General features: G+C 36.1%; 1 protein-coding gene across 3 annotated transcripts in view; it reads right to left on the bottom strand.

The window, feature by feature from the left end:
* The window catches only part of gucy1b2 (guanylate cyclase 1, soluble, beta 2), a 49,212-nt gene extending 22,381 nt beyond the window's left edge, over positions 1-26,831 (bottom strand). For 2 of the 3 annotated variants that reach the window (XM_087273848.1, XM_087273849.1), the window contains exons 1-2: positions 26,763-26,831; positions 16,467-16,562 (exon numbers count right to left, since the gene is read on the bottom strand). In XM_087273848.1, the coding sequence (XP_087129974.1) occupies positions 16,467-16,524 (58 nt within the window). In that variant the 5' untranslated portion in view covers positions 16,525-16,562; positions 26,763-26,831. The remainder of the gene's footprint in view (positions 1-16,466; positions 16,563-26,762) is intronic. The other variant, XM_087273852.1, reaches the window with a different exon arrangement.
* Positions 26,832-27,143: the final 312 nt, after the last annotated feature.

Genomic DNA, 27,143 nt, shown 5'->3' with positions numbered 1-27,143 from the left:
GTGAAGGTAACGTACACTGCACACACTTAATTATGTAATGAGTGAAGTCGTGGACACATGTCAGTGTAAGGATAACTTATCCTTTAAATGTCCATGCTTAAGATAAGGTCTATCGATTTACAGGATGTGTATATTTTTGTCACATAGTTTGTCATATAGTTAGAGTATATAATTATATGTTCTGTTAAAGACTTTTGTGTTCATCCTTGCTACAGGCAAAAAATTAAATAAAATAAATAAATAAAAAATAAAATAAAATAAATAAAAAACTCCTTTCAAATAAATTGCACTTTCAATGAAATCAAATCTAAGCATTGAAATTGGTACTTGGTATTGGCAAGTGCACAAATTAAAATACTCATACTTGTATCGGTGTGTAAAACAGTGGTATCGGTCAGTGGTGGAAAGAGTACTGAAAAAGTAAAAGAACCATTACTTGCCTAAAAATGTAGTGCAAGTAGAGTAACATTATGTTGTAAATATTACTCAAAGTATGACTAAATAGTAGCCCTTTCAAAAGTATTTAAGAGTAGTGCGTAGTGAGTATTACGCTGGGAAAAGCTGATGCGTTTACATGTAATTTGTGGATGTGTGTAAACGTAACATTCTGTAGTGCATTTAGTTATTGCCCAGCAGACACACAACATCATAAGACGCTAATATTAGGTTAGATTTAGGTTGTGATGTCAAGTGACCAAAATTCAATGTCAAGACAGCGTCTAAGGACAACATTATAACGACGTGAAATGACGTTGATATTTGATTGATTTTAGGTTGAGTTGGAAAGTGACCAAAATCAAGCCAACATCATAAACAAACGTCATATTGACGTCAGATACTGACATGTATTCATCAGGTATAGCAACCAAAATCCAACATCTGATAGACGTCATGGTGGTAATGTCCACACAATGTCAAGCTCTAACATCATTAGACATTAATGTATGTTTGATTTTAGTTTGTGTTGGAATGTGATCAAAATCCAACGTCGAGCCAACATCTTAAACCAACATCATATTGATGTCAAATTCTGACATTTATTCATCAAGTATGGCATGTTGAGTTCTGACGTCAACCCGATTTTCATTTCCAAACAAAATGCAACGTCCTCACAATGTTGGGGTACAACATCAATCTGATGTTGTGTTGATGTCTTGTGCCTGCTGGATGTTTAAGGCCATTTCGGTTGTCATACAGTAAACATCTGTCATCTTCTCATCAGTGACATGCATCTGAACAGTCTCTGGGTTATTGTGTATGACAATAATGGACATCTTCTTGGACGCTTTTAATGCTTCCAAACAGTTTGCTACAAGTATAAATCGCCCATGTCTTGAGGTAGTTTATTATGATGCGATTTATCTTCTATGTGTGGTTTGATTGGACAGGAATCAAAGGACTGATTTTTCTAATCCCCATAGACAAGAACAAATAAAGTAGTGACTTCAGGTTGAAGGAAAATCGTGGAGTAAAAGTACCGATACAGCACTAAAAATCTACTCGATTGAAAGTAAAAGTGCACATACCCACCCCCCCAAAAGGTTTCTTTGTTGCATACATAGCTTGCTCTCCCTTTAAAGACAAAGTCAAAGAAAAAAAAGGCCATGTTCACTATGTTTCATAAATATAAATGAAAATACGTTATTGATTAGAATTCACACATCAAGGATGGTGTAAAAAAATATGGCAGATCATTAAAAAGGGATTGAGGATGCCAGATTCAATCCATAAGGGGTTTGTTTGTTCGGCCCAAGGACTCGGGATACAAAGTGCCCCCTCTGATCATTTGCATTGAGGCCTTGGAAAAGCTCAGATCCAAACACACACACATACACACGAACACACACTCACGCTCTGGCATGATCTAATTAGTCTACATACAAAACCAGTTTGTCACTTTAAACTTCTCGTGTGGTTCTCATTAAATCAAATGATGACAGGAAGATAATTGAATAAGTAATCACAACCGGTATGGCGCAGACAAGCAGCATTCATAACGAGAGCGCTTTACATCTCTTCTGGAGGGCTGAAAAACATATTGATAGAGGTTGGAGGATTTATGTACCATTAATAAAGTTTGCCACAAGTACAAAGCTTAAGAGCGATGTAAAGATAATGAAGTCCAAGGTTGTGTTTATAATGGAATTCTGTGTATATTCAAGGCACGTGTTACTTTGAAAGGTTCCTGGGTTCGGTCGAACAATTTAGACATTTCCTGAAGAAAACAAGAACACTGTTTAGATGTGAAAGTTTTCATTCTGATGCGAGTATTACTAGTACTTGCCATTGTTAGGGTGTTGGTGTGGTTACAATGCATGTTTCACATTTTTTTTTGTGAGTTATTTTATCATGTTATTATTATGTGATTGCTGTAGTGTTGTTGTGTTTGCCATGCCATTGCTATGTGATTGTCAATGGTGGAAGGAGTACACAAATTGGCACTTGAGTCAAAGTATGGTACTCTGATAAAATGTTATTCCAACAGAAGAATACAATCACTTTTTTTTTTCCAATATTACTTCGATTAAAGTACAAAAATGTACTTGATTTACAATTTAGTAAAGAATTAAAAGTAAAAGTAGTGATGAATGTTTATTTCTGGTAATCCATAATTCAAGTGAAAACACATAGGGCCCTATCATGCACCCGGCGCATTAAGGCGCAAGATTCGTTTGGCACAATTTGTTGCTATTTTAGATCAACACAACCCTAATTTTCAAGTTTTCCGCCACGTTGTTTAAATAGTAAATCCATTTGTGCCACTTTGTTGACTCATGGGTGTTCCGGACTAGAAAAGAGGTGTGTTAAGGTGCCTATGCCTGTCCAAACCCTTACACATTGCTTAATACACACAGAATGTACAGCAATAGACAAATATCTTAAAAAATAATAATAAAAAAAAATTAAAGGATTAAAATAGTACGAAAAGTATACTTTCTACATAAATATAAAAAGCGCTGCCTCCATGCCTTTTTCACCTCTGTTTTTTTTTTCAGTTTATTCATGACAATTTGCTTTTGTATAATGTTATTATTATTATTATCATTATTATTTATTATATGCATATTTATATTTTTTAATAAAAACAAGTTTAGATTTGTCCACCTGTTGGGTTTTTGGATGCATCACCATATGGTGGCATAAGAATAGGACGTGTGTTTGGATATAACTCATTATATTGTTAATAAATCATTATTGTTGTTCATTTATTTATTTGATGATTATTAGAACTGAATTTAGAAATAGATTTGAAACAAATGAACTTAAATATGCAGGCTGATGGATGTCTCAGAGGAGTGTGTACAACATTGTTTTCTTGTCCACGACAATATAGTAAAGAAAGTAAATAGGCTGAATGGAGGCGGCTCATCCTATATCCTCATGCAGATGATCTATTTAACAGTTTTCTCGCTAGTGAAGCATTCAGTTTTTCCACTTACAAAGTCCACCATTTCCCAAAGATGGGTTGTGGCGGGAAGGGCATTTGCTGCATAAAAATGTAATGGATTAGATGGGGGTTCATTTCGCTGTGGAAACCCCGGATTGAATCTAAAAAAGAAAATGAATGAAAGTCCACCAAAATGTGCCACAGCGTGACGCAACTGACTTTTAAAGGGAATGGGAGATGATACTCTGATTGATTTAATGCACTTTATGCTCAAAACACACCTATAACTCATTAAGAGAATAAGCACTTAATGCTTTTCTGTCATGCACTTTCGACTTCATGCTTAGACCATTTAAATAGAGCCCTTTGACAGGTGAAGTTCATTATATCAGTTTGTAAAATCTGTGAATCGTTCATTGGAGACTCACAATGAATGGATCATTTGAATCAGTAAATCATTTGCCGGAGATGAACAGATCATTTGAATCAGTGAGCTGTTGAGTTTTGAACAGATGTCAGTGTCAATCACAAATTAATTGTTCAGTGCAGTTTGTAAACTCATTTATAGCATGTAAACTCATTTAAAGCATGTTTTTGTTTGGTCTGTGCTAAGGTGTTGTGAGTAGTTACTATGAAGTTCACAGGGTGATTTGTGTGTTTTATAGAATACTGCTATGACGTTTCTAGTTACTAAAAACTCCATAGTTGTATATCAGTATACTTGCTGAGTCTTGACTTGGCCACTGAGTTGTTTTGAATGATATTATCATGTTGCTATAAGGTTGCTAGGCTGAAGTGTTGTGGATGATTTGGAACATGTTGCTGTGCAGTTACTATAGTGGTTGCTTACTAGCCTTTACAGACATTTTCTGGTTATGTTGCAAAGGAGCTGTAAATGTTTTTTTTTTTTCACAGCTCCTACTTGTAGTTCATACATTCTTATGTGTCCAAAACAGCATACAACTCAAGTAGGAACTTCATTTTAATTGAATTTATGACGTAATATGAAATTTGTGTAGTATGAATGGATTCAGATGAGCTACATTTGCCAATTGCTGAGTTCACATTCACAGATATTTGACTGAATAGAATCTGCGTATTGTAATGAGGGCTCTGAGCTCGAGAAGACACCCTAACTCGTGTTATTCCCCTTATCAGGAGAGATAGAGATAGGACCCGAGCGCAGTGTCTAGCCCAGCTCCAGAATGCTCTCCCCTTAGATTTGAAAACTTGTCTCTGGAGTGTGGAGTTGGGGTGATTGAGGGATGCTGCCCTCAAGAGAAAACAGAGGTATGACATGTTTGACTATTTATAGGGGTTTGGTCTTTAGCTGATTTTATAATAGAATGATTGTCGGTGATGAATTAGCCTCGTCAAAGACTGATCCCGAAATTTGTTTGTAAAACATTATTTGTTGTAATTACATGATCTACCTGCTTCAGGTGTGTTCTTTCTCTCTCCAATAGTATCTGAATACAGCCTTTATGATCCAAGCTGAGATTGCATCACTCAGCGATACAATGTCAGACACAATGCACTCAATAGAGTGAGTGACGTCACTGTGACAGGTAGGATTAGGGGTGGGGTTAGGTAAGCACATTAAAAAGCATCGTATGCAGCTCAGATTGCACTGCACCGAGTCTGCAGCCAGACCCCTCTCTCTCTCCCACTCATGAATACTCTCATGTGGCATCATGGGACAGGAAACGTCATTTGGATGCAGACTACAGATTCTTGCCAGTAGTAAAAGCCTACTGTTTTTTTTTTGAATGCTGTAAATTTGGACATTGGCTCACATACTGTTTTTCCCATACTATATAGAAGGTAAGTATGCAATTTCGAACTTTTAGCATGTTGCTATGAGGTTGCTTAATGTGCTTTGAAGTTGCTTGGTGGTTTAGATTAGCTTTTAACCTATTTCTTCAAAAGTGAAATTGATGCTGTAGTGGGAAGCAACCCAGAAGTATCACTTGAGTCACACTGGAACATTGTTTACCCGGCTGTATATCTTATCAGCGAAGAGAAAGTGACCTTCCAAAAGACATGAAGGTTCTGAATGGAAAGTGAAAATAAAAAGCGATGTCAGACCTTATTTTCAGGTAAGTTAAGGGAAATGGCACTGGTTAGGTAACGTTATTTTTCCCAAACACATATTTTAGATGCCATTTATCAAACTCAAGTTAATTTACTGATTTTTTTTCACTATATTTGACTTGTCATGATACTATCGGTACTGAAATTTATAAAAGAAAAATCCATCAATTTCCTGCTAACATTTAATCACTGTTGAGCGCTTTTTTAAACACAGCTGATTTGCCATAGTATTCACCAGTGCTCAACAGAAATGACTGTGATTGGCAGTGAAAGTCATCAGTTCACCACACTTCACCAATATTTACTGAGTGCAAACACAGATGAGTGATCTGCTGATGATTCGACTGATCTTCGTGGCTTTAAAACACTCCAGTGTCCCTGTATCTGTGTTTGCACAAGAGCAGTGAACTGATGCCCTTCATGGCCAATCACAGTCATTTCTGTTGAGCACTGGAGAATACTATTTTCAAATCAGCTATTTAAGAATGCGCTCAGCTGCACTTAAATGTTAGCCGGAAATTGACATTTTAAAAACTTCAGTACCAGGACAACACTATTACAGACAACACGAGGTTACAGAGGACTGCATTGTTTTACTGCCAGGTTACATAGGCTAAAGCAGGGAAGCGTCCCCTTGGTGTTTACCTGGTGCCATGAACTGAGGTCTAGGACGACACTTATTACTCTTAAAGAGATTGTGATGTTGTTTGATGCCTAATATGCTTTGAATTGTTTAAATTAAACTGAACTGAATAATATTAAAGTGATGTTTGCACCATTACTGCACTTTGAAATCAAGACAATAGCTGGAGGTTTGTAGTCCACAACATGATGTTGGAATATTTACAGTGCTGATCCTAAACTTCCGGGTTTCTTCCCACCACAGCATCGCTTTCGTGTTTTAAAATGGCGGTCGCGTGAAATAAGCATATAGGGTGTTTGATTCGTTGCTTACTGGCCAAAATCCAATTGGTCTATGAAACAAGCCATGACAACGACAGAAAAACAAGATGTGACATCATGTTTTAGACTCTCTGATGGCTTTTGAAGGTTGTATGTCCTTTGGAAGAAGTAAGTATATTTTCAAGATTTTGATCCTCCAGCACAAAAGTCCAGCCTTGATCCCAAGGGGGCACTCACAATCTCCTTTGGACTCCATTGGCAATCCAGGGAGACCACAAAGACCAGCAGCATGAAGGAACGAAGGCTACAGAGAAAATAATTCAAAGCGGAAACGCTTGAGCCGTCGACGTGACCCAAGAGACGGTATCTGGCAAAAAACCCCAAGTGTCTTTTATAGGTTCATAAAGTAATTTCAGAGACATAAGATGATATTAACACAAAGGTGAGGAGAGCAAGGACTGAGGACCTCAAATCAAACTGAAGGACACCCTTTTCATTCTTCTCATTACCACCGTGTTTTCTTTCTCTCTTCCATCAAATCGAGCCTTGGACACGCCTGAAAGGAGAAACAGACTCATTAAAAGGTTTTTCCCTTAAAATGTCAATTTTCTGTGTTTGCCGGGTTCGTCTACAATGCGTTTGTCCTAAGGGATGTGAGTATGTTCAAGGCTGCGTGTATAGAAGCACTTTCTTCAAGGAGAATTTAATCAAAACTCTCGCTGTGTTTATTTCCATGCCTTCGTTTTTATGAGAGAGTGAAAGAGAGAGAATATGAATATAGAAAAGCCTTTGAATAAAGGCCTTTGAATAAAGGCGCACACTGTGTAATATCAGATCAGTTAATCATGTTACTGTACGCTACAAAGCTCCCCCTCCGCCAGCGGCGATAGCCTTGACCTTGTCTGTCCTTATTCACATCCTCAGTTCAGCAAATGAGTTTTATTACAGGTGACAGCTCAGATTCATGCTTCAAAGATACAGGCAGAGACAAAAAGAAAGAGATAGACCACGTTTAGTACTGTGCTGAAGCTCTCATTTGGACCCTGTTCTCTGTTAGTCGATTCAGGCAGGTTAAAAGTGCATAAAAAAAGAATTTAACATGTAAATGAAACCAGAACGATCATGTTTTTATTGTGCATGAGCAGCCATTGATATACCTGTATGAATGTAAATGCTGAACAGTTTTTGGATTTGCTTTGATGTTCACAAAGGCATTCAGCATAAATAACTATATTGGCTTAAATACAAGTTAAGCTCCAGTGGCAGCATTTGAGACACAATGGTGAAGACCAAGGCCAGACAAAATGTTGCAAAAAGTTTTTCAAACAGATTCGGTGGAGCGTTGAGCATCCTGCTCATATGACGTTGCAACTATGGCAGCTAAGAAGGCCATTCTTTTGTAAAGCCTGATGAAATCTGTATAAATATTCTGCAAAATAAACTCCATTACAGTCACTGCCCTTGCTGTCCAGAATAAAAGAAAAACAGACCTTACTTGAACCTATTGTGCAAACTCCCTTTGATACTGTGTGGTTTATATATACATGTTTCTACTGATTGGGCTGACATTTTTGACATACTCACCAAACAAGAGAATCCATATTTCAAACCCCATTGCACATCATTTCCAGGAAACATATCTTTCAATCTAGCAACTGTAGCAAAATCTTGCCCACCTGATTTAACATGTCAAGTTGCAGTGAGGTCTTTATACAATGCAAGTGAATGTGGACAACTTTTGAGGAATTTTAAAAGCAGTAATGTAAAGCTTTTGCAAAACACTCTTAATGCTACCATTCATCAGGGTGTAGCCTTTTTGTTATAGAATTAGTTTTTCACTTTTATTCAGCAAAGATGATTTAAGGGCACATGTTCACCTGGGTGTTTTTTTTTCCAAGAGCCAAGCTTATTTTTTTCAGTTGTTGTCAATAAACCCTGCAGACAAACAAAACCATATGAGGTTTATATAACCATATTGTCAGGTATAGCAACCAAAATCCAACGCCGTATAGACATTATAGTGGTAATGTTCACATAACATCAAGGTGTACCATCATTCGACGTTGATATTTGGTTGATTTTAGGTTGTGTTGGAAAGTGATCAATCCAACATCTAGCCAACGTCTTAAACCATCGTCATATTGATGTCATATTATACACTGACATTTATTCGTCAGGTATGGCAAACAAAATCCAGCGCCTGAAAGATGTCATATTGGTAACGTCCACACAACATCAAGCTGTAACATCATTAGACGTAGATATTTGGTTGATTTTGGGTTGGACATTGACATCAGCCTAATGTTAGGTCCTGATGTCAACCCAGCCTTATTGTCTCACGAGAAAACGTAAGTATTTTACGTTTTGTCAGTTTAGTGGCTAATTCATACGAGTTTAGTCATACAAAATTGTATGATTTTAAAAAGGAGGTGTTGCACCTAACCCCACCCCCAAACCCAAGCATCATTGGGAAATGAGCAAATCGTTCTAAATTGTACTAATTAGATGGTACAAATTCATATGAATACAAACAAAATGCAATGTCCCCATGATATTTGGTGTTTATTGTCAATTTGACATCATGTTGACGTTTCGTGCCTGCTGAGTAAGCACCACATTTTTTAGAACACAGTGTGGTGAGCGGCAAGCATCTGTTTTACATAAATATGCTTTTTTAGATGCACTGATCATTGGAGAAATGTTTTTTTTACGAGCTGTGTAAGTGGACATGTGCTCTATATGAGCTACATTTTATTTATTGCATGATGTCACATCTTGTTTTTCAGTTTTTGTCATGGCTTGTTTCATAGACCAATTGGATTTTGGCCAGTATTTTATTTGCAGAAATTGTCATTATTAATGACACCAGTGGCCAAAAAGTGAACTACAGGCAACAACTTGGCCAGCGCCATCATATACTTCAGTGGTATTCAACCACCGGGCCACAGACTTGTACAGGTCTGTGGATCAATTGGTACTGGGCAGCACAAGAAATTATTAATTATTTACATTTTATTTACTATCTAAGTCTTTATTTTATTCTCTTACTTACGTCTTGGTCACTTGAGCGCCCAAATTTAACCCATAAGCAGCAAAATGAGAAAGAAACAGACGTCTTTGGAAAGTTTTTTTGCTAAGGGGAAAAGGCCCAGTAAAGGACCCATGAAAAGCCAAGAAATGGATCTGCAACCCATTTGTCAACAAATCAGGTGAATCTACCATGTCTGTGTAATATCAGAATCAGAAAGAGCTTTATTGCCAGGTATGTTCGCGCATACGAAGAATTTGTTTTCGTGACAGAGCTTCTACCGTGCAACAGAATTACAGAGACAGGACAAAAACAGCTAAAAAATATATTTTAAAAAATAGAAGTAGGTAGTGAATACAAATATACAAATTGACAAGTGTATGTAGAGCTATATTACTATATACAATGTTATATGTTCTGTTATGTGCAAATTAGCATGTAAAGTGTGTTGTTAAAGTGCATATGTGTATAAAAGTGTATAGCAAAGTGTTGGTTGCACAATTATTATCATCAAGTGTTCATGAGATGGATTGCCTGAAGGAAGAAAGAGTTCAAAGAGGCAGTGTGCTGGGTGTGAGCAGTCCAGAGTGATTTTGGCAGCCCTTTTGCTCGCTCTAGATAAGTACAGTTCTTGGGGAGTAGGGAGTTGTTCCAATGATTCGCTCAGCAGACCAAACTATTTAACGTAGTCTTTGACGTAGTCAGATTTGGTAGCTAAACTAAACCAGATAGATATTGATGTGCAGATGACTGATTCAATAGATCAACTACTAGAGATTGTGAATGACGGCAGCCTTTTAGGGGCAGTTCACATATCACGTCCTTTCTAGAGTTCATGCCAGTTATTTCCAATGGAGGTGTGTGGCCTTCTAGCCGCACCCAGTTAAATAAATGCAGCGAACACACCACAAGTCGCCTGACAAAAACTGACCGATCAGCTACATCAGGGGTCACCAATCTCGGTCCTGGAACGCCGGTGTCCCTCCAGGTTTTAGCTCCAACTTGCCTCAACACCCCTGCCTGGTTGTTTCAAGTATACCTAGTAAGACCTTGATTAGCTTGTTCAGGTGTGTTTGATTAGGGTTGGAGCTAAAATCTGCAGGAAAAATTAAAAAAATATTTTGTCAGCTTGTTTCTCAGAGAAAACGGTTGACAGTCACCTAACAACCTATGAACCACTGCCCCAATAAATCCCCCCTCCCCCGGTCTGCACTAAAATGATCAAAGCGTTGACCAGTCTGCAGTGATAAAAGGGTTTAAGGAAAACTGATATACTCAATAAAAAAATAGTTTTTGCTTTAATAGAGGATATAACAATGATAAACTGATTTCAAACATCCAGATGCTGTCTAGAGTGCTAAAAGCCACGTTTAGATGAATATGAAATATCTGTGTGTGGCACAAGCAGTTCACCGACATGTTGAGGCCAATTAAATTACTTTGTTATGATAGTTTGATTATAATGTGAGAATATATGGACCAGATCAGACCACTACAGCTTGAGTTGATCTTTTCTTCTTGACATAAAACAAAAAGAACACCCCTATTGGCATTAAATTGAACATAAGCGTTCATTTCATGTGTCAAAGAACGAAATAAAGCATCTCGTAAATGTCATCCATTTGATTTTCTTGGTTAAAAAGAAAACATCACATAAAAATCAGTCTACTGGCTTTCGAAGGAAGTCAGGTTATGGTTATAAATTAGCCAAGGTCACATTTTTTTTAAGTTTGTCACAAGCTCTTTACACACTGCCAGTTAAAATGACAACAACAACACGAAAACCAACCTATTAGAGAATAATTTCTGAAGAATCATGTGACTTTGAAGACTAAAATAGTGGTTGCTGAAAGTTTAGCTTTGCCATCACAAGAAAAAAAATATTGATGCTTAGATGTTTACATGTAGTTGAAGGATGTTTTTTACCAAGGTTGTGGGTTTGATTCCCAGGGAGAGTCAGAACTGATAAAAATGTGTATCTTTAATGCAATGCAAATCCCTTTGGATGGAGGTGTCAGCCAAATATGTAAATAGATGCGGCATTTACATATGATCTTTTTTTCTGACGAATAAAATAAATGCTTGCATTGTTGCATTCATATCACACCCTTTTGAATAACACAGCAATACAAACCATACAAAACAATGATTATTTTAAATCTTATTGAACTAATTTTATTAACTTCTATTGTAAGTGATTGAAGTAGAAACGTGCAGCTGCTGTCTTTGGACAAACGCAGGACTGAAAGTACGAAACGCGAAGAGAGCGTGCCTAATTATACAGTTTACATGAGTGTTTCTGCAGCAGCCTTGGACCACACTTTTATTTGTAATTACATCAGCAGAAGACACAGCACAAGTAAAAAAAGAGGGAGAAAAGTGTGGCGTAGATTATCCTGCAGGCTGACATTGAGAAGTGCAAGAACAAAGCACACACTTTCTTAGTCAATGAGGACTTCAAGGCTCTCTGCGCTACCTAGTGTTTGACCTTCACTGTGCAGAGAGGCCTTGAGACAAAAGATTATACAGATCTCACTGTAAAATACATCTAGATCTAAAGCATGAAACTCCTAAATATGTCCCTGCACTGCATGCGAAGGAGATGATTATTTCAGAAAGTTCCTTTTATCCATTTTTTTGTGAATTATATGGTTTGTGGTTTTTTTTGGTCACACTTTATTTTGATGGTCCTTTTGTTAAATTTAAGTTACATTGCACCCACATGCCAACTAATTCTCATTAGATTATAAATAGACTAGGTTTCGGCTATAGGGTTGGGGTTAGTGTATGTTGACATGCACTTGCAAAGTTTCTGATGGTTAGGTAAATATTTGTAACGGGGCATATGAACAGATATTAAGCACCCGCATAGCAAACAGGCTTGGCCCAATGTGGCCTCATTATGGCACTGCTGGCGTGTTGCTGGCACTGGCAGGCATAATGTCAGTCGACTGTGGGCCATGCTGATGGCACTGCATGCATGACGGAAAACTCCATTTGGCCCAGGTGTGGATTGGAGGTTGTGGCCCAGATTGGTGTAGCGAATGTTTACATTGTTTAGGTAACATTAGGCTGGGTTGTGGCTCAGCTTTTGGGGTTTTTGGTTAAATGGTGGTGTTGATATGGTTAACTTATAGCTGAGAATTGGTCCAACAATAAACCTGTTTTGGCCCAGTTCAGGGCCAGTTAGTGGTAATAAATTTTCTGTGATTCGGACCAGTTGTGGCCCATGTGTTGCCCTTGTCTTTAATCCAGTTATGGGCCACTTCAGGACCATCATTCTTTGCGGTATTGGGCCAAGAGAAAAGTTATTGTGGGCCAGAAAGCATTTGATATGTGGATAGACAGTCAACTAATACTCTAATGGACTATCAAAATAAAGTATTACCATATTTTTGTCCCGGGTCAATGTCTGAAAATGAATCAGTGCACTTTGTTTAAATCTTTCATTGTTGTTCCTTAGATTTAAGAATGTGATGTTGTAATACATGTCCCTGTTTGACCTCTCCTATATTGAATAGTTTATACATGACACAACCATAACAGTCTAGATGCAAAAAATTATCAAATGCATTTTTTTTCAGTTTTTAGTTGAATGTGATATTGTGAATCTCCTCTTAAAATGAGGCAAATTTTAAAATATTTAATATTTTGAATATATAGCATAAATGTTTAAACTGATAACAATTTTAATAATTTACATTGACTTGCATGTTAATATTTATTGTTTATTATTCATTCATTCATTTTCCTTCAGTTTAGTCCCTTATTTATCAGGAGTTGCCACGGCGGAATGAACTGCCAACTTATCCAGCATGTGTTTTACGCAGTAGGTGCCCTTCCAGCTGCAAACCAATACTGGGAAACATCCATACACACTCATTCACACACTCTCAGAAATGCCAACTGACCCAGCCAGGACTCAAACCAGTGACCTTCATGCTTTGAGGTGACAGTTCTAACCACTGAGCCACCGTGTCACCCATTTATTATTTTTAAAATATAATTAAATATTTCTAAATTTGTAATATTTGTAAACATTTATAATTTTTATACAAAAGTGTGTGCTTTTATATTTATTCATATTGTTTTATTTTATTTTTTATACAACTTTAGGTAACTTAGAATTACAATACTGAGGGTATTCGAATATTTCATGTTGACCTTTAACCTCAATAGGGCAGCAGCCTTATATATATATATATATATATATATATATATATATATATATATATATGAAAAAGGCTGCTGCCCCATTGAGGTTAAAGGTCAACATGAAATATTCGAATACCCTCAGTATTGTAATTGAGCAATATCACACTCGTAGCAGTGCGATATGACTGCACTGCTACGAGTGTGATATTGCGTTCATACAACAGTTTGACGGCATAATTGTGTATATAAAAACTAAATCAAACATGGAGAGTCTCAAAAACCCTTTTGTATGAGGAACTACTTTCTTCCAGATTCAATTTATAAGCTGACAGTTAAACAGTTGAGTTCGCATCTTTTAAACTTTAGATCTCTAGTGTCTGCTTTTTGCTGGTTGTATGTGGGCGGAGTAATACACAAAGGGTAAAAAGGCTGTAGGAGTTCTAATATTGCAGAATATCGCACGGCTATCAGCCAATCAGATATGAGAACCAGACAGAACTGTTGTATAAAAATATATATATAAATGAATATTATTGTTTATTTTATGGGAATGATCAAATGGTAAAAATAGAATTTATATGATGATTCTTAAAACATAATATTAAAAGAAATATATGTGGTGAGCACCAAGCATCTGTTTCACACGAAAAGGCGTTTTTAATGTACTGATCATTGACGAAATGTTTACAGAGTGTTTTTGGAAGAGGTGTGACATTTTCCGCTGTGCAAAAACGCTTTGGTGGTCATGCGCCCTAAATGAGCTACATGCTGTTTTCAGAAGTTCTCGTTATTAGTGACACCAGTGGCCAGTAAGTTTAGTTGCTCAGCCCTAAAGTCATAATTATAATTTATTAAATAATTACTTGATTTTCTTAAAACCACCAGATTATACCCTATCCATTTGTCAGCAAGACATTTTAGTGACTAAAATATAAGACCTGTCATTATCAGTAGTATAATTTTGATCACTTATTCTTTTGCTGTCTATAGTTTGTTGGATTGTATATTTTACTGCAAGTACTGGCCTACTTAATATGTTGTTTAATTTTTATATGAATACATGTTATGCTGAATGACACTGGAACATTATTTAACTTGTGTTTTTACTTTTACAGTAACTTGAAATATTAAATGGGACCTGTTATGCAAAAAAATCACATTTATATGGTGTGTAAACACAGTTGTGTGGCAACAGGCTGAAAATATAACCTGCTTCTAAAGGTAACAAATGATTAATGTAATTTGTTAAATGACACTTGATAAAAACAGTTTGCAGAAACACTGATTGATATTCTCTCTTTGTACATGTCATCAGAGGGCAAAAGCTCCACTCATGTCAACATTGGGATGTGAAAATAAGGGAAATCCCACACTCCTCCATAAAAAAACACACAAAAAAACAATTACTAAATCTGTTAATCTGGAGTTGTTTCATTCTAAATAAACAATTATAAGGTCAGTAATAAGTTTTATTATTATCATTATTATTATTCAAGGATATCATTATTATTATTAAGGATACAATAAATAGTATACATTAGAAAAAGCAGCAAATAAATTAGAACTAAATAACAGCGGTGTTACTTTAAAACTGCACAGATCTATAATGAAAGCATTCGATTGCTTTCATAATGTTTTATGCTCACTAAGACAAAATTTGTCATGTTTAAAAGAAAACCCACCTAGATCAACATGTTTAGATTATTAGATTATTATGTAAGTCTTTTTAAACCTAATACCCAGAGTATCAGCTTTTGATTAGCTTTAAATCGTTTGTACAGAATCTATTTGGGAAACAGCATCCATTTATCACTATATGGAACACACCAGGCAGTCACACACCGCCACATGTACTGACTGTTTTAAGGATTGCATGGGGGGACAACAGCGGCTGTAATGGAAAGGAAGGGAATCCTGCTGTTTTTATATTTATTTTAAAGTGTTTTTGTGCCAAAATAAAACGAAAGCACAGAACAAATTCACATTTAGGAGCAAGGGGCGTCCCCTGGTGGTTCGACAGTATGGGTTGCATATCGGGAGGATCGGCTCTCTAATGTTTATTGCCACCCTTCATAGAAAGATTGCAAATTTGGGAGAAATACAGGAAAATACCTTTATGGGATGATAGCAGGATAGAAGTGTAAAATACGGGAGAATAATGGACAAAAACAGGAGGGTTCACAGTTATAGCCCCACCCACTAGTGACAATCTCTTCCTCATTAGCTCATTAGCATAGAATGATAGTCTTATTATTACATCTGCTACTATGCTGACACAAAGGCATTTATAGCTCTGCCCACTTCTGGAAAGAGCAGAATCTAATTTGAATTTAAAGTGACAGTCACCAAAACGACACAGTTAAGACTAAAAACTAAAAGGGACAGTTTCAAAGTTTAATAAAACATTATAAGTAAAGGATTTTGAGTTGAATCTATGCACAATGTATTTTGTAATACACAATAAATCAACCATTGCTGACGCTGCATTTGATATTGACAGAAGTTTGGTACTTCTCATTCACACTGACAGGACAGGACACCCTAACAAATACAGCCATAAAAATAAATAGAAGAGTTTCAATATATCAAACAGCATTCATAATCCCATCCTCTCCAGAACAGCGTAACCCCTCCCATAATTTAGGCTTTTATGCAAACATGACCCTGTTTTACTCACCTGTGAAGGCAACATATACATGGCCTGTTTAAACAAGCCTTACAAAAGGTGATGAAAGGGTGATAAATCATAAAGAGCAGGGCATTCATCTCTCTGCAAATAGTCCGCCCTCTCCTCCCCTCTCAATTACAAGCCCGCAGAACATAAATTAATATGTAAAATTGTTGGAGCGTGATGGCAGAGTTGCTCAGCTAAGGCCACAGGCATCAATCTCCACTCACCTCTGACAGATTTTCCACCCGCTGAGACGCACGGTGATTGAGAGGCACAGAGACACATGAACTGTGGGTAACCTGCAGCATATACAGTCTATATACCTATGAACAAGAGCAAGGGGGGATTGGGGGGATATTACAGGTAGACAGATTTAGATATTCAGATTAAATATGCACTGTAAAAAGTATCTTTCTGTATTTTGAAAATGTTTTCCGTTTGTTTGCTGTTGTGAATTGCATTATGGGATGTTGACCTCTGCTCTGACAACTTTTGACGTTGTAAATTAAACTACATGATTTTGCAAAGTCACTTTTTTTGACATTTAGTCATTTGTGATAATATAATGTATAAGAAATAATATATTTCTGTGTGGAGTTTGAATGTTCTCCTCGTGGTCGTGTCGGTTTTCTCCGGGTGCTCCAGTTTACCCCACAGTCCAAATACATGCACTATGAGTGAATTGAATAAACTAAATTGTCTGTAGTGTATGTGTGGATGAGTGTGTATGGATGTTTCCCAGTACTGGGTTGCAGCAGGAAGGGCATACATTGTGTAAAAAATATACTGGATAAGTTGAAGGTTCATTCTGCTGTGGCGACCCCTAATGAATAAAGGGACTAAGCTGAAAAGAAAACGTATGAATGAATGTCAGTAGCGACACCAGATGAATGAATGACTAATATATAGAGAAATAGTCCGTAAACTAACAGAGAATGTACTGGATGTTTATTACAAGGTTTTGTTGTATATTTGTATAATATACAACACCAACACAACACCAACAATATCACTGTAAACTATAAAAACGTTAATAAAAGTCCTGTTTTCAAACTTTTCAAGTTAAAAATTGTTGGAAAAAAATCTAAGTTCCCATAATGCAATTCAAAAGCATAAATAAAAGGGGAAAATTAAAAGATATAATATAAACATCCAGAAAACTGCTAATTTACAGAATTTTTTTTTGCAGCACTGTAGATAACAAGGGTGCAGCTGTTTAATATACTTTATGCATTTTGTTTATAGCACATGTTGTTTGTACCCCCATAAAAAGTCTGATATACAGTTGAAGTGAATTATTAGCCCCCTTTGAATTTTTTTCTTTTTTTAATATTTGCCAAATGATGTTTAACAGGGCAAGGAAATTTACACAGTATGTCTGATAATATTTTTATCTTCTGGAGAAAGTCTTATTTGTTTTATTTCGGCTAGAATAAAAGCAGTTATTATTTTTTTAAACACCATTTTAAGGACAAAATTATTAGCCCCTTTAAGCTATTTTTTTCTCGATAGTCTAAGGAACAAACCATTGTTATACAATAACTTGCCTAATTACCCTAACCTGCCTAGTTATCCAAATGAACCTAGTAAAGCCTTTAAATGTCAATTTAAACTGTATAGAAGTGTCTTGAAAAATATCTAGTCAATTAATATTTACTGTCATCATGGGAAAGATAAAATAAATCAGTTATTGGAAATGAGTTATTGAAACTATTATGATTAGAAATGTGTTGAAAAAAACCTTCTCTCCATTAAAAAGAAATTGGGGAAAAAATAATTCAGGGGTCTAATAATTCAGGGGGGCTAATAATTCTGACTTCAAATGTATATGCAGATTACATATATGACATATAAGTTTATATTTGGATTTCACATATAAAATAAATGTCAGATTTGCAACAAATTTTAATATTGCAAAATGGTAGAATTAGTTATACATATTTTAGTAAATCACTGTCGTTTATTCTTTAGCTTGTACCTTTTATTTTCACTATTGTTGTTGTAGGCATTATTTTTTATTTAAAATGATTATTTAACAGCCTATTGTATTCCTGTATTTTGTTTATTACATGTATTTTTTATGATCACTGTTATATGCTGATCATCTGCATAATTTTTTTATAATATTGCAAAATTGGATGTTTAAATTCATCCACTAGAATGTCAAATATGTACATGTTTGTTGTCCATTTAAGTACTTTTTTAAAGATCTGTAACCTGTTTTGTCCATAAATGTTTTTTTTTTTTTGTTATTTAGAAAACTTCCTGAGAGAGGAAATGATCAATTTGTACCTGTCCAATACATTTACGGATGACCCATGGAAATGATTTAACCAAATTTTCTGTCTGCAATCTTTTGAGTAGAGGCACACAGAAATTTAGTTATTCACATGCGCAGCCGAAACAGTTTTTTACACTGAGAAAATGAGAGTGAATTATTTACATGGCCTTGGTGATGTGTCTTGTTTGTTTGTGTCGTCTAGCTTTTACTAATTAGGGTCGATGGGAGCCAGAAAATCTGAATCTGCAACGACCTTTCTGCTCTGAATACTCTGTTTTCATATGCATTATCCTTTTCATATTTCTGTAAATATTGCATTGAATTCACCTTTTCTTTTCATAATTTAGCACTTAAACAAAATCCTGTATAACCCTTTTTTTATTATTCCTATAAAGGACTATTTAAGTGATATTTGCTCTACTGGCGCCATACTTTTTATCTTTTGAAAATTTACAACTTGAACTTGAACTTGAATTTGTATTTTTGGTGTCTTTTTGATGTGAAATATTAACAAATTATTATGGAAATATTAGCTTTGTAAAGTAAATATAAGTAAATAAACTTTTATTCAAGATGAGCAACTGAATACAGATTTTTTATAAATGTCATGTTACTGTCAAATATGATGCATCAGGCTTTAAGAAGTGTTTATTTGCTCATCTGACGGTCACTGTGTTGCACGGCATTACACTGTATGTGCTGCCCTATAACAAACTACAGAGCTTTCAGCTCACAACAAGCAAAAAACAAACAAACATATTGATAGAGTGTTAGAAAAACTTCATCAATTACCATATTACTGACAATCTAATAATCATAATAATTATTTTTAACCATATAAATATCAAAGCAGCGATTTAAAACAGTTATGATGCAGTTTTTAATATTTGTGAGACCAAAAATAGTAATAGGGTATATGCACACAGACTTTTGATTTCAGTGTGCCAGCCCCAGGGCTTCTGATGAATTGTCATCCTGTACAAAATCGCTGCGTTTAAGATCTGATTTATGTTAAAAACATCTTCTTGCCCGGCTGAGATATGATATAAAGTGGGTTTCAGACCAAACAAGAAGCACTTAAATGATATTTTAATTACATGATATTTTTACGCATCATGTCTTTAAAATATGAAAAATTATTTTACTCCAGTATTTTTAAGGAAATTTCTGCGCTGGCCTGTGGCTAATGACGCCGCCTGCATCTTTTGTATCTTTTTGTGCTTTAACAACTAAATGAATGCTGAGGTCTATTTAACTGATTATATTTGAATGACATTACAACAATGATGCTGTAAAAGCAACCTCATGAAACTGAAAATAGTCACATTAAGCTTTCACTGGAAGTTCATCAATGGCTGCAAAACACTAGCTGTGGATATATAACCCATTGCTCATTTTAGATCTGTAAATGAAACTGAATTGTTTCCTCATTAAAAACCGTGTTCGGTATTTTGTGCTGAAACTTCACATACTAGAGACATTAAAGATTTATTTTAGGTCTAAGGGTCATAATGGGCCCCCTTTAAGATGCTTGAATGCTTTCGAAGTAAGCTTCAAAACTGAAATCTTTTTTCAATGAAAAAGCTAGCACCAGACACCATCTGATGATATGAGGGAATTACATGTCTTAGCCAATCATGTAGTAGTGTTTGGTCTCCAGGGGCCTCATGTACGAAGACTTGCGTGGAAATCATACTAAAACATTGCGTACGCACAAAGCTGTAAATGTGCGTAAGCAGAAAAAAATTCAGATGTATGAAACACTGCGTACGCCGAATCCCACGCATATTCTTTTGTACATCCGAATGAACGTGAAACTGAGCGCAACATGCACGAGCACAAAACCCCTCCCTGCCTCCTCCCCCATATGAATATGCTAATGACTATGCTAATGGAAAAAACCCAACGAAAAAGCAAAGGCAAAAGCAAGCAAAAAGAGAAACTTTGAACAGAATGTGAAATGGAGGTGCTGCTTTCGGAGGTAGACCGGAGAAAAGCGGTGTTATTTGCAAGTTTGTTTTCCGGAATTAACAACAAAAGAAAAAAATAGAGTGGGAGAGTTTAGCTGATGCGGTTAACACAGTTGGGTCTGAACATCGCACTGAGTGCATTAAAAAAAGAAATAATGTGGTTTATATCTGACAAATGTTGCAGTACCCTTAGCAGTCTCTGTGGCGCACCTCGTAAGACACATGTGATCATGAATTGACACGTTCGAGCTTAAACTCGGCTCGAATCCAGCGTCTGATGAACTCATTCTTCTTTTTTTCCCCGCTACATATCAGATTTTGCCCACTATTTACATTAGGCCCCTGGAATCCATGAAGGTATTTAGGCTTATCATTTATGCTAGGCTATTTAGGCTATATTTAGGTTATTCATTTCAGGCTTGCCTTCAGCTGGCTTTGGTGAAGCGACGCAACTTACATAGGTCATGTGATAATGACAAAAGGCAGATGTAGTGCATTCCCTCATACCATCAGATATGGATGGACCTTATCATTCAAAAATATTTCAGTTTTGAAGCTTAAAAAATCTTCCATGTAATCCAAAATTTATGTTTTTCGGTTCTTTTATGAAAGGCTTAAGCTTTGAAAGTTTTTTTACACTGTAAAAAGCGATTAGCGGACTACTTAAAGGTGCTGTATATAAGATTTTGACTCTTCTAAAGAATGAAAATACAATAATATGTCTGCAGATATAAAAAAAATGCCAAGTGAACAGTCTTGTTTATATAAAAAACAATGCTGAAGTCAGATATTCTGCTTTAAAAATGTGCGTTACAAGCCGGAACATCTGTCTTTGTTTTGGTCATTTAACCTGCCCAATACTCGTTTAGCCAATTATATTTCAGCACCCTTGCTGGAAAACTGCCTATTTCATTCATTAGGTCAGGAAGGCTCTCAAAGTACATGTCCTGCGACCGAAAATGCAACTTCCGGAGAACAGTTACAGTAAAATATTTCTTCGAACGCATGCTGATGCTTCTAGTTAAAAAAATGGTCAGGCACACTCCATAAATCTGGCAACCTGCGCTTGCGTGGCCAGGTCAGAGGAGGAGCCGAGTGTTTAGATTCAGGAGTGCAATAATCAGTTCCACCACTGGGTGTCAAACGAACATACCGCACCTTTAAAAAATAAAAGAGGGAAAACTTGTTGCATTATAATTATCAAGTAAACAAAATGTGCATAATTATAAAAGTTATGTGAATGGGTTTACTCAATTTTTAAAGTGAATTCAACTTTTTGCTTTTAAGACAACACGTTTAATCACTTTTTAAAAGTAACTAATTTCTTTTTATGGTGGCACGGTGGCTCAGTGGGTAACACGATCACCTCACAGCAAGAAGATTGCTGGTGCAAGTCCCGGCTGGGCCAGTTGGCATTTCTGTGTGGAATTTGCATGGTCTCCCCTTGTTCGCGTGAGTTTCCTCGGGTGCTCTTGTTTCTCTCACAAGTCCAAAGACATACGGAATTGGGTAGGCTAAACTGTCCATAGTGTATGTTTGTGAATGGCTGTGTATTGATGTTTCCCAGTGATGGGTTGCATTTGGAAGGGAATCTGCTGCGTGAAACGTGCTAAATAAGTTCATTCCAGTGTGGCGACCCCAGATTAATAATTAAGCAGAAAAAAAAGAATGAATAAATGAATAATTGCTTTTTACAGCGGCACGGTGGCTTAGTGGTTAGCACTGTTGCCTCACAGCAAAAAGGTTGCTGGTTTGAGTACCGGCTGGGCCAGTTGGCATTTCCGTGTGGAGTTTGCATGTTCTCCCCGTGTTTGTGTGGGTTTCCTCCAGGTGCTCTGGTTTCCCCCTACAGTCCAAAGACATGCAGTACAGGTAAATTGGGTAAGCTAAACTGTCCTTAAGGTAAGTGTGTGTGTGAATGCCACAGTGTATGGGTGTTTCCCAGTACTGGGTTGCGCATACACACAGTTACTGAACATGTTCAGTACTAAACTTTTTTTCAGATCAGCACACAGTTTGATCAAGGTGCCATTTCTGAATTAGTTTCACACCCATACAATTCAATCCCACTAGGGTTACAGTTCCAAACATGTTTTTAGTGTCAACACACACAGTTTAATAGTAAGTCTAACACATTTTAAAACATGTTGAGGTAGCAATTCATCTTCATTAGTAGGTCTACATACAGACACAGTTCAGTCACATTGATGCAACGCGTTTCTTTAAAACACAGTTCGACCATGACCAGAGGTGCCTCATGTAAACCAATTTAATTATTGAATGAAGAATGACTTACGGCTTCGGAAGACGTGAAATAGAGCACACGCATATAACATTACATTAAAATCTTTATGTATGAACACTGTGCGCCCTTGCCTGAAGGTGATGTGAAACAAGTTTTTCTGCTCGCAGTTCATCAAGCGAATTATGTTTCCATTGTAGCATCTTCAGTAAGAAAGACAATGCCAAGGCCAAGCTTTCAAACCCCTATACCGAGACCCAGAGCAGCAGAAAAAGGCTCTGATAATCTTTTTTTCAAAGAGCCACACAAAAGCCAGAGGAAGGGCAGGCTACACACACTCATCGAGGCCTCTAAAAAGAAAAGGTCCATTTGCTCAACTCTGAATGGACACTTTCTTTCCATGTACACACACTCACGTACAAACACAACACATCACTCAAGCCGCGCAGTCGCTCTGCTAACCCTGATGGTCCATTAAAGGACGGAAGCCATCAGGCCAGGTCATTAAGCCAGTGGACGTGTGGGTGCCGGTCGGTTTGTGTTAGTGGTAGAGGGAGGGACCTGTGTGTTTGGCATCTGTTCCTTTATGTTCTGTGAACAGACCGACCTTGTGTTTGTATGCCTGTGTGCTGACCTTGAGCTAGGCTGAAACAGCAGACACTGCTGCTTCTGAACGACCCTGAAAACCAGTGTGTGCGTGTGCGTTATTGCGTGTGTGTATATGAGAAACAGAGAGAGAGAGTGCTAAAAGAAACATCAGAGCAGCTTTCAAGCTCCTAGTTTTCAGAGAAACATTTTCAATGTCTCAGGGTTGCGGTAAACTTCCAACACTCACACAAAGAGCAAACTCCTTTACCTTCATCACACTGAAACATTAATAACACTACAATATCTTGAAGTAGTGGTTGTTGATTGGTGTGACATGCCTGAAATTGGGTCAATGGTGTGTTTTGATTGGTAGATTATGGATGAAAGAATACATATTAGTAAAATAAATAGGTATTTGGCCTTTTAAAAGGAAAACAAGTGTGCTTTTATGTAGATTTGTGTGTAGATGTCAGTCATTTTGAAAACTGCTTAGGCCTGCGCAGTTCATGGTAATACTATAGGGTCATTGGCATCACAACTTCTTTTCTATTCATTTATTCATAAATACATGAAAAGAATTTTAAGTGTTATATGGCTAGACTTATACATGTGAGGTTAAAATGCATTAAGTAAAAAATGTTACAAATGTCTTGAATTCTTGTGGGAAAAAAGCATCTCATGTACTTTGGCATTGTCTTTTATTAGCATTTCTAAACAGAAATATTTTAACATCACCTTCACTTATTTGAAAATCTTTGGAAAAATACAAAATACCAATATATATATATTATGAAGGGTGTCATGGTATGCAGTGGTTAGCACTGTTGCCTCACAGCAAAAAGGTGGCTTTTTCAAGTCCCGGTTAGGTCAGTTGGCATTTCTGTGTGAAGTTTGCATGTTCTCCCCGTGCTGATGTGGGTTTCCTCCGGGTACTCCAGCTTCCCTCACAGTCCAAAGGTATGCGCTTTTGGTAAATTACTGTAAGTAAACTAAATTGTCCGTAGTGTATGAGTGTTGATGAGTGTGTATGGATGTTTCCCAGTTCTGGGTTGCAGCTGGAAGGGCATCAGTTGTGTAAAATATATGCAGGAAAAGCTGGTGGTTCATTTCCTATTACTAATTCCCTGATGAGTAGAGAGCTAAGCTGAAAAGAAAATGAATGAGTTTACATTAATTAATTCAGATTTTATGAACTAAGTAAACATATTTTTCTAAAATATTACTCAGATATATTAATGGTGTAAGGAGCTTATAGTCAAGCCTAAAATGATTAATTCCCCTGGAAAATTCAGATTTAAAGTTTAAAGAGGGGAGAATAACGTCAAGTTTACTCTCAGCCCCATAGATGCTGCATAAAAACACCTCGCATAAGCGGTAATTGGTCTTTTGAAATTTGACGCACAAATGATATAATACATTCACAGTGTTGGGGAGTAGCTAGTTACTTGTAACGGTGTGATGTAATTTAATTACAAAATAACTGTAACTGTAATTTGTTACAGTTACTATAAAAAGATGTTATTAAATTAGTTACTTATAAAAATGTTAAAGATTGTTGAATAATATTAATCTGTTGCTTTGCCTGTTTTTGACATGCACGATGCTTTCTGCTGAGGCCATTTAATAAAGCTATAACTACTCAGTAGTGTGGCGGAAGCGTTGCTACTTTCTAAATCAAGCTTTTCAGTAGCGAAGCTTTTTTTTTAATCAAGTAGTGCAGTAGCATCCACACCAGACACCAGTCACAGATCAATAAGTGACGGCACCGACATTTACAAGGCAGTAAGGCCAGTGTCTAGTAGATGAAAGTAAATCCATATGATGTGGATATGTCGATTTCTTCTTCTATCTGTTTTTCACTGGTCGACAACAAACTTTTTTTTTACTGTTAACGTTACTGCCACCTCTCACTCTAATCAGTGATGATGACTGAAGGAGAGGAGGTCTATATACAGTATATATATATATATATATATATATATATATATATATATATATATATATATATATATATATATATATATATATATATATATATATATATATAATGCTCATTTCTAAATATTTGTTTTTGCTGTTATATACTATAATTTGGTACAGCATATTATTTGCAAATAACTGAACTGAACAATTATGCTTGATATGTTTCATTGATGGTTTTATTGATCACTAAGATATGATAGACTTGGATTTAAGTTGCTTTGATTTATGCAAAAATAGCTTAGATGTATTTTTTTTGCAAATGCCACAAAAATCACCCCGCACCTACTAATTAAAAACTAATTAAATTTAGATTTTGTAACAACAGTAAATATTTTTTGTTAAAAGGTCTGGTTTTGTGGTGGCTGTACTTTAATATTAAATAAATATAATCTTAATTTAAGTGATGAAAGATTTTGAAACTCTAGCAGTAAACAAAGGCACTGTAAGGTCACACCTGCCTGGTATAAAAGCTTGAAAATGATTTAGTAGAAAATATCCATTTGAAACTTAAAAGTAATCAAAAAGTAATTTGTAATCTGTAATCTATAAAATTTCCTCCCCAACACTGCATTCATAAATGTTTTTACACATTTAAAAAAAAGCGAAATATAAAAAAACTTTTAAAGATTTAAGATTATGATGACCATTAAACTCATCAAACGGCATCATTTAGGGCACTTTGGATAAAATTGTTTTCAGACTTGTTTATATTCACGTTTTAACTTCAGAAGAGATTTAAAATAAAAAGCATTGTTTGGTGGAAAAACCCTGTTTTTTAACAACTGAAAATTACCTTGTCATTTTCTTCTTTAAAATGCTTACATTTACAGTATTTTATTTTAAATTGTGAATAAATGTTATTATAGGCTTTTATGGAATAAAACAAATTTAAGCATTTTACTCAAACTTAATCAATCCAGTAGTCCTAAATCCAGCCTAGCCTGTTTTTTTTTTTTTTTTTTTTTTTAAATTGGTTATAGTTTTCAGATATCTAAAATGTACATATTTGACATGTTTTGTCTAGCACAGTATGCCCGGCTGTCTTTCAGATCTTCTCTTAACATGATATGATCTTCTTATCTCTCCTTTCAGTTACTCGGTTCGGAAGCGCGGTGACTGACAGCACTGACCTCTTATCTTTGCAGGGAAAAGAGGGGGCGACCGAGGTGCTACTAGTCTTTTTTTCACGGTCACTGGCCTCCAGACTAACGCTCCTTTTACACAGCAACCGCGCCTCGCAGATCGGTCAGCCAAGACTAACAAAGCGAAGGGCTGCAGTTTATTTATTTGCTGAGGGTAATGACAGGTTAACGGAAGGAGGTCGACGCTCAGTGTTTTTAATGGGTTTGTGTGGGTTGTTCCTCATCCAGGGAAAGGGACTTGAAAACCAGCCTGCACAGAACAGCGCTTCTTTTATAGAGCAGTTCTATAAACAAGTGATAAATATCGAGAGACTTACGATTCAGACTAAATCCAGCTTGCTGGGCTGTTCGTGCAGAATGCGTCATAAAACAACTACAGATTAGATAACGGTCACCTCACTTTTGAAAATCCTACTTCAAAATTATTGGTGATATTTGTATATTATATATAGATTTTCAAGATTAAAGTTCAGGTTAGAATTTTTAATAATATTTTTTGTAAATGTTCGAAAAAATGTCCCGACAGTTAAGGGGTTAAATTTTTTTTGACAATTTGACTATTAATTCATTAATTCATTAATTTTCATAGATGAAAATAATGTGTACTTATACTTTTTTGGATGTAATTATCATATTTTATTTCAACTATACTGTGTTATTTTGGAACTACTTCAAGCATATTAATTATTATTTTATCT

The sequence above is a fragment of the Danio rerio genome, chromosome 11, assembly GCF_052040795.2.
Source record: "Danio rerio strain M-AB ecotype USA chromosome 11, GRCz13ab, whole genome shotgun sequence".
NCBI lineage: Eukaryota > Metazoa > Chordata > Actinopteri > Cypriniformes > Danionidae > Danio > Danio rerio.
The sequence above is the reverse complement of the archived record's forward strand: the minus strand, read 5'-3'. Positions and strand labels throughout refer to the sequence as shown.